This window comes from Falco biarmicus, chromosome 7 (assembly GCF_023638135.1).
Source record: "Falco biarmicus isolate bFalBia1 chromosome 7, bFalBia1.pri, whole genome shotgun sequence".
Classification (NCBI taxonomy): domain Eukaryota; kingdom Metazoa; phylum Chordata; class Aves; order Falconiformes; family Falconidae; genus Falco; species Falco biarmicus.
This window is the reverse complement of record NC_079294.1, coordinates 3,519,547-3,532,211: the sequence shown is the minus strand read 5'-3', so window position 1 is coordinate 3,532,211 and position 12,665 is coordinate 3,519,547. Positions and strand designations below refer to the sequence as shown.

The following is a 12,665-nucleotide window of genomic DNA, read 5'->3' as shown; positions in this document are numbered from 1 at the left end:
CCACAGAACATTAATTGTACTAGTACAAAGAAATCTGCACATATTAAAAATTCCTGGGTTTATGTACTTATATGTCTATTCCAATTTACATGTATTTAGAAATATTTTAAAGTTGTTCACTGGTATGACCAGGGCAACTAGCCCAAGAACTGTTTATATTAAAAAAGTTCAGTCTATTTGGCAAATCAGTTAAATGGTCCTGCCTTCTGCTAGGCAAAAATACAAACCATTTGTAGTTGCCTCAAACTAGAAGGTAGGTAGATAGAGGAATCCTAAAAAAAATTGTGGATGATGTTGATGTGCTGTTAAGACAGAGCAAATACACGGTAGGCTGCACTTACTGTAAGGAGTCCAAAATTCAGATACACCTATCCATTCGTAAGTGCTAGTGAGGGCTTAGAGCTTAGTGAATGCTAAACCACTCCAAAGAGATATTACATGCCATATTTCAGCTCAAACTCACTGCGCTGAACTCCTCTCCTCTTGCTTCCTTTCTGCTCAAGAGCTACAAGGGTGCTGGAAATTGCAAGCCTGGACTGAAGCACTTTAATAAACATAGGGCTCTCCTTACAAGCCAGACTTTTTGGGGCAAATAAGGAATACCAGAAAAGTTTGGTTATACCTGCTGACTAGACTGACTACAGTCATGCTTTTTAAGTAGCAATGTTTCCCACAGACTAATGGGACTGTTCTTTTACTGGGGGGGGGGGGGGCAATGCAACCAATAATCTTCCACTTTTCTCCACATTACCTGCTGCATAACTTGTCTTATTGCTGGGGTTTACTACTGAATATGGCTTCATTACAAGGGTGTGCTCTACTGCACTGGAATGTGCTTGGTCCTGGTGAGATCAGAAACCACAGCCACGGGAAGTTCCTTTTCCTAAAGAAAGTTTTAAGAAAATGTTACTTCTTTGGTCTCTTCTCTGTTTACCAAAATGCAAACCATGACAGGCAACAGTTCCATGATGACAGGGCAAAGCAGAGCTATTTGTTTCCCTGTAAGGCAATCAGCCATAATTAGGAATAAGCAGAAGCGCTTACACTTTTAAATTGCAGATTGGAACTGTACAAAGTGTGGGAGTGAGTTTGGTTTCAATAGAGAGCAGCATTTTTCTTAAGGCTGTTTCACAGTTTTTGCATGAGCGCCTTCATCTCCCCACTACTGAAGTGTTGTTCTGCTAGAGGTGAAGATGACATTCATGGGTCTTTTGTATTAACACGATGCCCTCTTTCTTGCCCATTGGGATGCTGCATGTTTTTCCGAACGGTTCTCTGCATCATTCTGGAGTACAGCAGCTTCTTGCGCTCGGTAAATCGGTAAGGTTACACCAATTTCTTTTTCTATTTATGATCTATTAAATAAAAAACATGATGACAGAAAAAGAATGTCTTACCCAAAACCAGACAACCGAATTTCTACTTGGTTTTGCTAAACCAAACATTAATTCTTCCATAAACACTAGCTTTGTGGTTAAAATATAAAAAATATAAAAAATATAAAATAAGTATTCCATCATAAATACTGTCACTCACCTGTCTATGTGTCTTTATGTTTTATAGATTACTATCACCTGTATATATATACACACATACATATGCCTATACCCTAACAATTGTCTTTGCAATATCTAATAAATATTTTAATAATCTGTTATTCATTCATTTTAGTGAAGAGAAAAACGTCCTGAGTAGAAAAGGATTTGTTTCTAATTAACGCAAACCAACTGCCTTGTTTCTAAGGCGTTCTCAGGATATCAGTCCAGTTCCTTGCTTTGCCACATGTTTTGTGTATGACCATGACAGGAAAATAAGTTTTCTTGTGTTTCCATTACTCATCGTTAAAGGGAAGTTAATATTTATTTGCTTTGGCTATTAGAAAGTAAACCCTTCAGGAGCACTTTTATTTTGATCGCTGTATAGATAAATATAAGTAACACTTATCAAAAGTTTTATTTCATTATTTTAGGTAATAATATAATAAAAACTAGACTGCTAAATTTTTTATTAAGAAATGGCTTCATCAAACTGATATGTAGCTTGTCAAGCCTATGGCTGTTCTTAAATCCTCTCAGTAGTGGCATTCAGGCACTCTGATCCCTTTCTGCAGAGGTGAAGCAAAATCTGAATCACAATCTGATGTTGATGTCTGGGAAATCCTGAGGAAAGCTCCTCCTTCTGAATATGAGAAAATTGCTTTTCAGTATGGTATCACAGATTTGCGTGGGATGCTGAAACGCCTCAAACGCATAAAAAAGGAAGAGAAAAAAAGTACAGGTTGGTAAGCTGTATTTATTCCAAACATACCTGTTCATATCTGCTTTGGAAGCCGTTTAAATATTAACAGCAGCCCAAAACAAGAGCATGAGAAATAGGAGTTTCCTATTACAGTCTGTAAATGTGAAATGTCGATTACCAAAGATTAAAGCTCTGCCTGAAGCTCTGAGCTACCTTGCTCTGAAACTCTGGATGTTCTGAACCAGCTCATTTTACTCATTTCTTCTGCTCTGCCCTTTATCTTTCCCTCAACATAAAGCACCACCACACCCCACTCCTCCCACCCCCAAAACTGGTCAGTATGGCAGGCATCAGTGAATGTGGAAAGAATTTCATTGGGATGATACATTTGGATTCTTGAGTCTTTTCTAGCCTTATGAAGTATTGATCACCTAATTTTAACTAATTTGTTTTAAAAGTCTGAAACAGAGAAGGCAAACCGACATTCACCACTACTGAGGTCAGTATCATTTTCTTACATGGGCAGATGTAGCTGTAACTATTTAGGATGTGTTGAAGTACATATTCAAATGTGATCTATAATATTCTACCTCACTTATTTTAGTTTATATCACCCACTTTCCATCCGATGTTAAGGAAAACCAGAACAGGATGAAGACCAGACAGAAATGGTAAAAATGCAAACAGGGATGCAGAAAGTGGGACAGGTCTAAAATGATGGTAAACAACAGGAAAGGGAATAAAGACTTGCTCTACTGGTAGAAAATGTTAAAAAAAAATACGTTAAGTATAAACTTTTTAAAAAAATTCATTCTTCATCATAGCATTTCTCAAGAAACTGGATCCAGCTTACCAAGTGGACAAAGGACAAAAGATTAAATTAATGGTTGAAGTTGCCAATCCAGATGCTGATGTGAAATGGCTGAAGAACGGACAGGAGATCCAAGTGAGCGGCAGGTAAACTAGAAATACAGGAAATCCAAAAAGGAACGAGCTACAGCTTAGACAAAGTGGAAAACCTAGGTTTTCTTAGAAAGAAAGGAATAAAATAGGGAGAAATAGGAGCTGAGAAAGAATCTACCTAGTTCTTTGGCTCTGGATCGTTTTGCTGTTCTCATGAATTTCTCTTTTTCTTCCCTCTGCTCTGTGTATCTACATGTGGAACTGGATGCTTACATCTACCTACTTAGCAAGTAAGTTCTCAGATTATATTCTGATCTTTATGCGTATATCCAGGGTTCAAAATTACTTTCTCATGATACGGGATATACTTCAGTGTAGCTTGTTTGTAAAACAAATTTTAAGTGATTTTACAGTGAGGCCATGACAAAGCATTTTTAATGGTAGTCAGGTTTGTTGTATGGCTACATGTTAGAAAAGCATCTAAAACCAGTCACAGGAGTTTGTACATCTCACACGTGTATCAAGATTTCACCCTAATTTCCTACGCTAGTTTTTCAAACACTACTGCTGCCCACCGCACTGGGTCAGGGATATACGGCTGGAGTCACAAAAAAAACCCTTGTCACTGAAGTCAGATAAAAAAAGTAGGAACCTTTTTCTCTGCCAGGCAGGGGAAGAGTGTGACTGGGTCCAAAAGAGTTGCTGTCTGATAATTACATTTATATTCTCTTTTCAGATATATTTTTGAGGCAGTTGGGAATAAGAGAATACTGACCATAAACCACTGCTCCCTGGCTGACGATGCAGCCTACGAATGTGTGGTGGGGGAGGAGAAGAGCTTCACAGAATTATTCGTAAAAGGTGAGCAACGAAGATCTCCCCTAGCATTTAGCTTTAAATTACTGTCATCTCTGCTCTCAGATTAGTTAATCTCATAGGAAAGGAAATTCTCAAACATATGAACAAATTCTGACTTTCAAGTACATCTTTTTTTTTACAGTTAAATGAAGGAAAATTTTCCTATAGCTGCAGCTAAGAAAGCACAGGAAAACAGCACAGTGAGAACTACCGTTAATTCTCATTTAGAAAGTGATCTAAGTCTTCCCAATAATGGGGCTAGAAACTTTCAAAGTTTGATTCCACTCAAGATAAACATGTGCCTCAAACTCTACAAGCAGATCAAGTAGTACAGAGAACTAATGCCTCCAGTTTAGAATTTCAGAATAGATATGAGAACTGATTAATCCTGTGTTTCTATTCTGTCTCATGAAGCAAAACCCAAAAGGTCATTTGATAACATTGATAATGTGATGTGGCACAGTAAATGTTAGGATCCAACACAGAGAGCATCACTGTGTATTTGGCCAGGGGTTCTTCCTGTGGAGTGCAGAGCGGTGAAATATACCTCTGGTATTGGGTCTTTCAGAATGTTGTTTTAATGAAGGTCTCTTCATTTCCAGAGCCTCCGATCCTGATCACCCACCCACTGGAGGACCAGATGGTGATGGTTGGAGAGAGGGTGGAGTTTGAGTGTGAAGTGTCTGAGGAAGGAGCTACTGTGAAATGGTAAGGTAATAGAAAAGGGGGGGGGGGGGGGGGAGCAGGGAACCCACAACACAACAACATGAAACCATCTCTCTTCACTGGACAATCTAAGACCATAGTTTGTGGACAAAAGCTGTGGAATAAAAAGGAAAGTGGCATTCTACATAACTGTTTTCAGGAAAAGATTGATCCTCCTCCTATAAGTATAGATATTTTATAATGTCTCTAGAATCTCTTGTTCAGTGCTTACAGGATGCTACTGACTGTACTGAGCTGTTAAGTTTTCTGAACAGGTGACAGCAATATCTAACTATTGCCCATACTAAACAGATCTGTATTGAGAGGAGTTTGCTGTACTTCTGGGCTTCTCAACTACAGTGAGGTGTGCATTTCTTTTTTTAAAGTGTTTTTTCTTAGGTAAAACGTAAGTGTCTCTTGAAACAGAGAGGGAAGGTCATTGACTTATTTTAACATATCTGTTGTGGCGATCCTGCAAAGTCAGTCATTATGCATACGCAGCGAGCAGGATTACGATGATAAACATTTAGACCATAGAGACCTTTTTGTTGGGCATTCCAGCTGAGCGGAAGCTGGAAGGTTCACGCTACCCGGGCAGGCACAGCAGGCAGTGCTCACATACCAGGTTTTACACACACTGTTCTCACTTCATTTCTCTACCAGATGAAATTCTCTTGTGCTTGTTAACAGCTTCAGGCACATGGTTATCAACTGTTCCCACAATGCCCATTACATTCCTGGAAAGTGCCAACCACTCATCTGCTCTCCCAAAGGAAGGAACTGAGAATTTAAATAGAGCCCAAGAGCTAGTTCAGCATATGCATTACACTGTTGAAGCCACATGTACAGACACACACATGCTATTGTTCAGGAACTGCTTACAGACGCCTGGTCACAAGAGATGGTGACAACCAGATCTGTCCCTCTCAGAGCACAGTGCAGCTGCCGCACTTTGATCCTATGCCTTTGAACAACTCCCATACATCTTGCAGAGCTGGTATATGTGGGATGAGCATTTGGTGTGACAAGGGCAAACCTGCAGCTGTCTCAGCCTGAAATGCAGCAAGTGGTCAGAGAAACTCTTCAAAACATAGCAACAGAAAACTGAGCAGTTAGACATTTACACCGTATTTTACTGCTTTTATCACGTGAGACTCAGTCAATGCTCTTTGGCAACAGAGGGAGTCTTTTGGACAATGGAGAGATGAGTCCAGAGAAAACATGAAACACAATATGGAGAAAGAAATCCAGTTTTATGGCTCATTAGGGAAATAATCAACAGTTTAAGGCAAGTAACAGGCACTAACAGGGCACCTGTTATAGCTCTTGTACCCTTTAAACCTGGCACATAAAATCACAAGCACATGAACAAAAGCCATTACGTGACTTGCACAAGACAGAAATAAGGCTTAGAGCCTCTTAGGCATGGCCATCAGACTAGGGCTTGCAGAAGGGTCTCTTCATAGTAATCAGGAAACAATGTTTGCCTGAACACCCAGAAAGGTCTTACGTTATTATTATGAAGTACTAGAGAATAGTTATTTCTGAACTTCAGATGGTCTTGGAAATAATGTAATTCTTGAAGACAAAGATTTAATAAAATACATAGTTTTGACCTGATATTTCCATCTCTGAATGCTGGATGTGTCATCTTATCAGCTCCTAATGAAAGCAAAGTATTGTAACATAATAACAACAATAAATCTATGTGTCCCCATTATCACATAGTGCCTACATCAGTGATATCGCAGAACACATTAACAAATTTATCCTTAGAACTGAAACAGGAAAGCATTTCCAGAGAAAAGAGGTGTTTCATGGCAAAGTTGAGAGCAGATATTTGATCTTGCAAATGTTCAGGACTGATAGAATAAACCATGGCTGACCTACATATTATTGCACTAGTTCTGCTTCAAGTGTGAGGCTGGACCAGATGACCTACAGTGGTCTTTAAACCAACACTTCTACGGTTCTATAAAATCCTCCACTTACATTTCATTATAAGTAGATTCCCCTACCTCATTGTCCTCGTTACCAAAGGAAGTGTCTGTAACATTACCTTCTATGAAATTTTTCACTTTTCACTGCAGCAGAGTATTATTTTAAGCCAAATGGTATCTGGCAGTTCTTTTTTGAGGTTTACAGTTTTATCATTCCACTATTTGTCAGTACCCCCCTCTGCAAACTTTCTACTCACATACAGCATTCAGCAATGTGCTAGTCAGTAAAACAAAGTGAAATGCACTATTCCCTTCCCAGGGATTTAAGACACTGGTCATTGCAAAAGTCCGTTTTCATTATTTAGACAAGATTTCAAGAAATCTCTCTCTTACCAATAGCTGAATATAACACTCAGATATCTTTCATGAGCCACATGGCAAAATAAATCACCAAAAAATAGATTTAAAAGTTCAACTTTAGAACACTAGCCACAGTGCACGTGCCTGGTTTTGCCACAGCAGCATGCTGCACTTCGGGATTACAGTCCATTCTCAGCAGCTCAGCAAATGTTCACACATTGCATTGTAGCACTTGTTCCAGAACTAATCTGCATGAATGAGAATATCAGCCTCAGGAGAGCATCTTGCACATGGCCTCAGACCCCTTGTCACTCAGCAAACAGAGGAAACATCATCCTGACATAACACTACGCACTGTGTTTCACATGGTTGTTACAGGCATCCTCTGTTTCCTCCCTTACTAGTAGTGTAGTTCTGTGGTCTGGTAGGGAGGCCTGTGTTTTTCTAAACCACCTGTTGATTCCAATATGCTGTGCTGTAAAGGACAGTTAGGGGGGATGCAGCTGCAGCAGGTACGTACATCTAAATCACAAGTTTTAAGATTCCTGTCTCTGCTGTGAAGTTTTGATCGTGTGACTCACTTCAGCAGACTAAGAGGCAAAAGGTTTTCTTGCATACATCTACCCAGAAATTTGAGCTATAGTATTTTAATTAGTCCCAAAGTGGCATTTCAGTTTGCTATCCTGTAAGATCATTTGTTATTGGTTACCAGTGGATATTCAGCTTAAGGGAAGTAATACAAGATAGAAAGAAAATTCTTACTTCGTTAAAAGCAGATCATCTTTTCTATTTCTTTTTCCACATAAGTAAATATCAAAGAGAAAACTTTTTTCATTTACAAACTGCAGCAGTATTCAAGTAACATAATATAAATATATTAAAATAATAATGAAAAAAATTATATCAAAGGAGTAAGTCAACGAAATTGCAACTTATTTTCTTATAGCTTGTTGAAGTTATTTAGGATAAGGATCAGGAAATCTTTAAAACATTTTATGTATTTTTGTGTGACCTTGACTGAACAGCATGAATCCTCTCTGCTCGTTTCCCTTTATGACAATTGAAAATTACAATAATTAAATTTCCTGCAAGGCTGAAAAGTGAAGCTTAATTTAGTAATGTCTTAAATGTACCACAGCATCTTTGAATGGAAAGGGTAACAAAATCCAAAATACATCTTCATTTAAATCCATCCTAAAATTTTCTTCTTTCACTGATGCCCACAAACCATGAATTTGTAACAATTATAATTCACATCAGGAAAATTAAGACTTTTAAGTCATTTCCCAGAAAGTCCCTTTTACTTTATGTCAGCTTTTAAGATAGTAAATTCCCTGCTGGTGAAGTGTGTCTTCATCCCTGTATCTTCTACAGAAAGGAATATATTTTCATGTTTACCTGTAGCATAGAAATAATAATAATAAAGTACTTCCTTGTGAGTGAACTCTCTTGAACCAGAGGTTCAAGCGAAGATTAACGGTCAAACTAGAAGCGTTCCAGGCGTGCTTCCAATAACGTTTGTGCAATGGTCTCTTTTGCTAACCTGAAATGCTACAAAGATTGGATTTATCTTGTGTCTTCCAATCTCTAGTAACATCGAGCTGAGTCTTACTCTCCTCTCCCAACCACAGAAAAATGACTCAACGCTATTTGGCATTGCAGGGAAAAGGACGGGATTGAGCTGACACGGGAAGAGACATTCAAATACCGATTCAAGAAAGATGGAAAGAAGCAATATCTGATTATTAATGAGACATCCAAGGAGGACAGTGGACACTACACGGTGAAGACCAATGGTGGGGTATCAGTCGCTGAACTAATCGTACAAGGTAGGCACAGGTAATATTACAGAACCAGAGAAGCTGAGAAATGAAAACAGGCCGAAGGTAACCTTCTCTAGGATAGGGCACAGGAGTAGCATAATCCCCATGCCAGGGGAAACAGCAACTTAATAAGGGGCATAAGGTTTGATAATAAAGGCCTCAAGAACTCAGACCTGCGTGCTGGATGTAATAGATACTCTGATAACAACAGGTGCTTAGCTATCAATCCTGTTAAAGCCCTGCACGCTGTGGATTTCCCTTCATATTTCACTCTTCCACAAACAGCTTGCTCAGCCCTAGCCCTTTCTATTCAGTAAATCCACACCATTTACTTACAGAGCTATTCCGATTTTTTGATGTGTGTATCGATTATTCTCACAATATCAGAGAAAAAGCTGGAAGTTTATCAGAGCATCGCAGACCTGACAGTGAAGGCACGCGACCAGGCAGTCTTCAAGTGTGAAGTTTCTGATGAAAACGTGAAAGGAATCTGGTTGAAAAATGGGAAGGAGGTGGTCCCAGATGAAAGGATAAAGATCTCTCATATCGGCAGGTAAATCTTGTTTCAGAAATCAGGTACAGTCTTGGGTACTGCATTACAATCCACAGGAACTAGTATCTCAGGGGATAGGAATATAAAATAAGACTTCATCCTGGCTCCAGCTAGAAGGAAAATAAGTTTAAAGCCTTCTCATATGCAATCGACATAGTCACAGACTTGCTTTGGTATGCATGCAGTCTTTCAGTGTTGGTACGTTTTGCATGTATGGCAGCAGAATGGCATATCAGCAGAATTCATTCTTTCCTTGGTATTCAATCTAGAAAACACCTTGTTGATAACTTTAAAATTAGAAGTAGTATTTAGACAGATTAAGATAGCACATATGCAGAAACCCCTTCACGAAAACGAGCGTTTATATTAACGCATACAGTTGTGCAATTCTGTGCTCAGGTTTCTTCGCAGTTTAACTACTACTGAAAATGGAGACCAAGGAAATTCAAAAGATACATAAACATTACATGTTAGGTAAAGCTGTCCTTGGTATTCCTTTTCTGTATTGTTTTGAATTTACAGTACTACAGGGATGGAGCATTAATTTTTAGCTTATTTTTCCAGAATTTATTGCAGTCGCAATCTGATGAAATGAAACCAGTCAGCAGTGTTACAACTGCCCTTGTAAGGGGAAAGGACTGGACTAAAGCAGAGAAATTGCTTCCTCTGTTCACACTAGAGGATGCATTTACCTTGATAAGAAAAATCCATTCATATGCTGACATGGATTTGCTTCAATACTGAAAGTACAGCAGTCTACAGTCCTGGTGGTTGTTGACTTGATGGTAGGGCAAGGGGAGAAGAAACAGCAGTGTCTGTTAATATCCTATAGCCTGCATCTTGTCTTGTGAGATAGTACGGTTTCTCCTGGAGAGGTAAGGGAGTGGACTATATTTGTTCACGTTTCCAGAATCCATAAGCTAACTATTGAGGACGTAACACCAGATGACGAGGCTGATTATTCCTTCATCCCTCAGGGATTTGCTTACAACCTTTCAGCCAAGCTCCAGTTTTTGGGTAAGTTATCTTCAGAATATGTCATGGGAATTCCAGAGATATAAAATTATGGCATTAATCATAGTCATACCAGGAAAAAGCACACAATCTCTTTCCTGATACTTCAACATAAGCAACATTGCTTTTCCCTGTTATGTTGTGTTATCATTAACACGTTGTTTTACAGAGCTTAGTTTCCAGTTTGAGTTAATCTGTTGATGTTTATGCCTTATGAGGTTTTAATGATGAACAGTTTTAACATTACTTTGTGGGTGTAGATGCTATGTAAATTCTGTTTTCTGATCTGTTTCCCCTATTCCTTCCCCCACTTTCTTCCCCAGAGGTCAAGATTGATTTTGTACCAAGAGAAGGTAAGAACAGTGGTCATTATTTATATGCAAGTAAACATGCTTTCAACAGCAAAGCAAGCAAAGTATTTTCATTTTTAATGTATGACTCTTCACCTTTTTTTCCATACAGAATACTCAAACTATATTTAAAACTTATTTTCTCTGCCTTTTCTATAGAACCTCCCAAAATCCACCTTGACTGTCTGGGCCAGTCCCCTGACACTATTGTCGTGGTGGCTGGGAACAAATTGAGACTGGATGTTCCCATATCAGGAGATCCAACACCCACTGTCATCTGGCAGAAAGTAAACAAGGTAATGCATAACCCAGCACAACAACTGAGGCAAGGAAGGCACAATTAATTTACAATTCTTAGTTACAAGTATTTTCATCTTGCTTCTATTTTTCTTAAAATCCCCAGGAAAAAAAATATGTATCTGCAATGCAGCTGTTTGGGATTTAGCTCTTTTTGTGAGAGCCGTCCTGAACTGTTCTTTTCCTGAACCGTTCCAAAAGAAGGGGCTGAGTACACATGAGTAGACATTTGTATATGCAGACAGTAAGATACCATACACATTTATTCACTTCCTACCTCAGAGAAAAAGAAATAAGTGATGAGTCATCTCCATCACCTTCACCTGACAGGATGGACATGTTCTGGAGATGGCAGCTTCTTTTTTAATCTTTCTCAAGAATTCTACAGTCAGAAGAAAATATCTTCTTAGCAGACCACTGGGGTAAAACTATTTGGGATAGTGAAAATAGGTAACACTTGGTATTTACCTTATCAAGAAAAGAATTTAGAAGCTAGACACAAACTGTGAGCTTCCTTTCTGGCTATATCAGAACATCCCCACCCCCACCATCTGCAGGCTCATGAGCTATAACTAGCACAAAGCACAGAAATACTTTGCATAATATTGTACAGCATCATTACACTTCCCATAGGTGTAGATATAGACAATATACCATTGCAAATTAATTTCCCCAATCTCATTTCTTCGTAATCCTGTTGCATTCTTTGTTCAGGTTAGCATATTTAACAACAGTTAGGACTTTTTTTTCTGCAATGCAGAATTAGTATGGGAACAAAAAAGCCATTTGTCTCTTTTGGGAACCAAGAGAAATTGACTTTTCTCATACACAAGCTTCTCTGACAAAATTATATCAGTGGTGACGGGATATCAGACAACCTCTATACAGTGGTATTTCTGAGGTATGAGGTCTCTATGTGTTAAAGAAGCCAGTCTTGATTTGAAAGATGTATAACATATACTTACTAATGAAATCCTAAACAAACAGTAGCACAGCTTCAGAATATACTGTTTGATGTTACAGACCTGACTATATTTCTGCGTGCTAAAACATCGAAATCAACTTACTATCCCGTTGTTACAAAAAGAAGTAATCCTTATTTTCATAGTTAGACAAGATGAGTAACTAGTACCACATCCCGTTACAATTCTACTGCAGGAATGTCATGTATCTTTAAGCTGTAAATTTGGTTTTGCTGACTTATCCTCCCCTTAACTCACTGCAATCTGATACATCTGTTTCCTTTTCTGCTTTTTACATTTGCATAGTTTATTTCCTTTCCAGGTTAGCTTGCCGCCTCACTTTGCTCTTTGCTTTCATCACACCTCCATACTGAACCCCCTGCTTACAAACCTATGGACCGCTCTGTCTTACAGAAACAGCTTTACTGTTCTGCTCAGACTTCGCTTACTTTCTGGCATTTCTTTGCTTATCTAGAAAAGCAACCTTGTTCGAAGCAATGATGATTCCATGACTCCCTCAGAAAACAGCAGTGATACAAATACTGATAGTAAGGTAAGTTGCTTATGATTTATGCAGACACACAAATATGCATAGCATCTTCCAGATAAAAGGTCACATTCAGAACGAAATAAAATTGAAGTCAATAGATATTAAAACTGGT

The 12,665-nt window shown here is 38.6% G+C and overlaps 1 protein-coding gene across 1 annotated transcript in view; it reads left to right on the top strand.

Annotated features, from left to right (window-relative positions):
* MYBPC3 (myosin binding protein C3) overlaps positions 1-12,665 on the top strand; it is a 61,442-nt gene that overhangs the window by 22,617 nt on the left and 26,160 nt on the right. The window contains exons 10-21 of the mRNA XM_056347308.1: positions 1,297-1,320; positions 2,111-2,277; positions 3,063-3,195; positions 3,429-3,431; positions 3,878-4,002; positions 4,602-4,707; positions 8,667-8,833; positions 9,215-9,380; positions 10,291-10,397; positions 10,718-10,747; positions 10,904-11,040; positions 12,479-12,556. Coding sequence (XP_056203283.1) covers positions 1,297-1,320; positions 2,111-2,277; positions 3,063-3,195; positions 3,429-3,431; positions 3,878-4,002; positions 4,602-4,707; positions 8,667-8,833; positions 9,215-9,380; positions 10,291-10,397; positions 10,718-10,747; positions 10,904-11,040; positions 12,479-12,556 — 1,243 coding nt within the window. The remainder of the gene's footprint in view (positions 1-1,296; positions 1,321-2,110; positions 2,278-3,062; positions 3,196-3,428; positions 3,432-3,877; positions 4,003-4,601; positions 4,708-8,666; positions 8,834-9,214; positions 9,381-10,290; positions 10,398-10,717; positions 10,748-10,903; positions 11,041-12,478; positions 12,557-12,665) is intronic.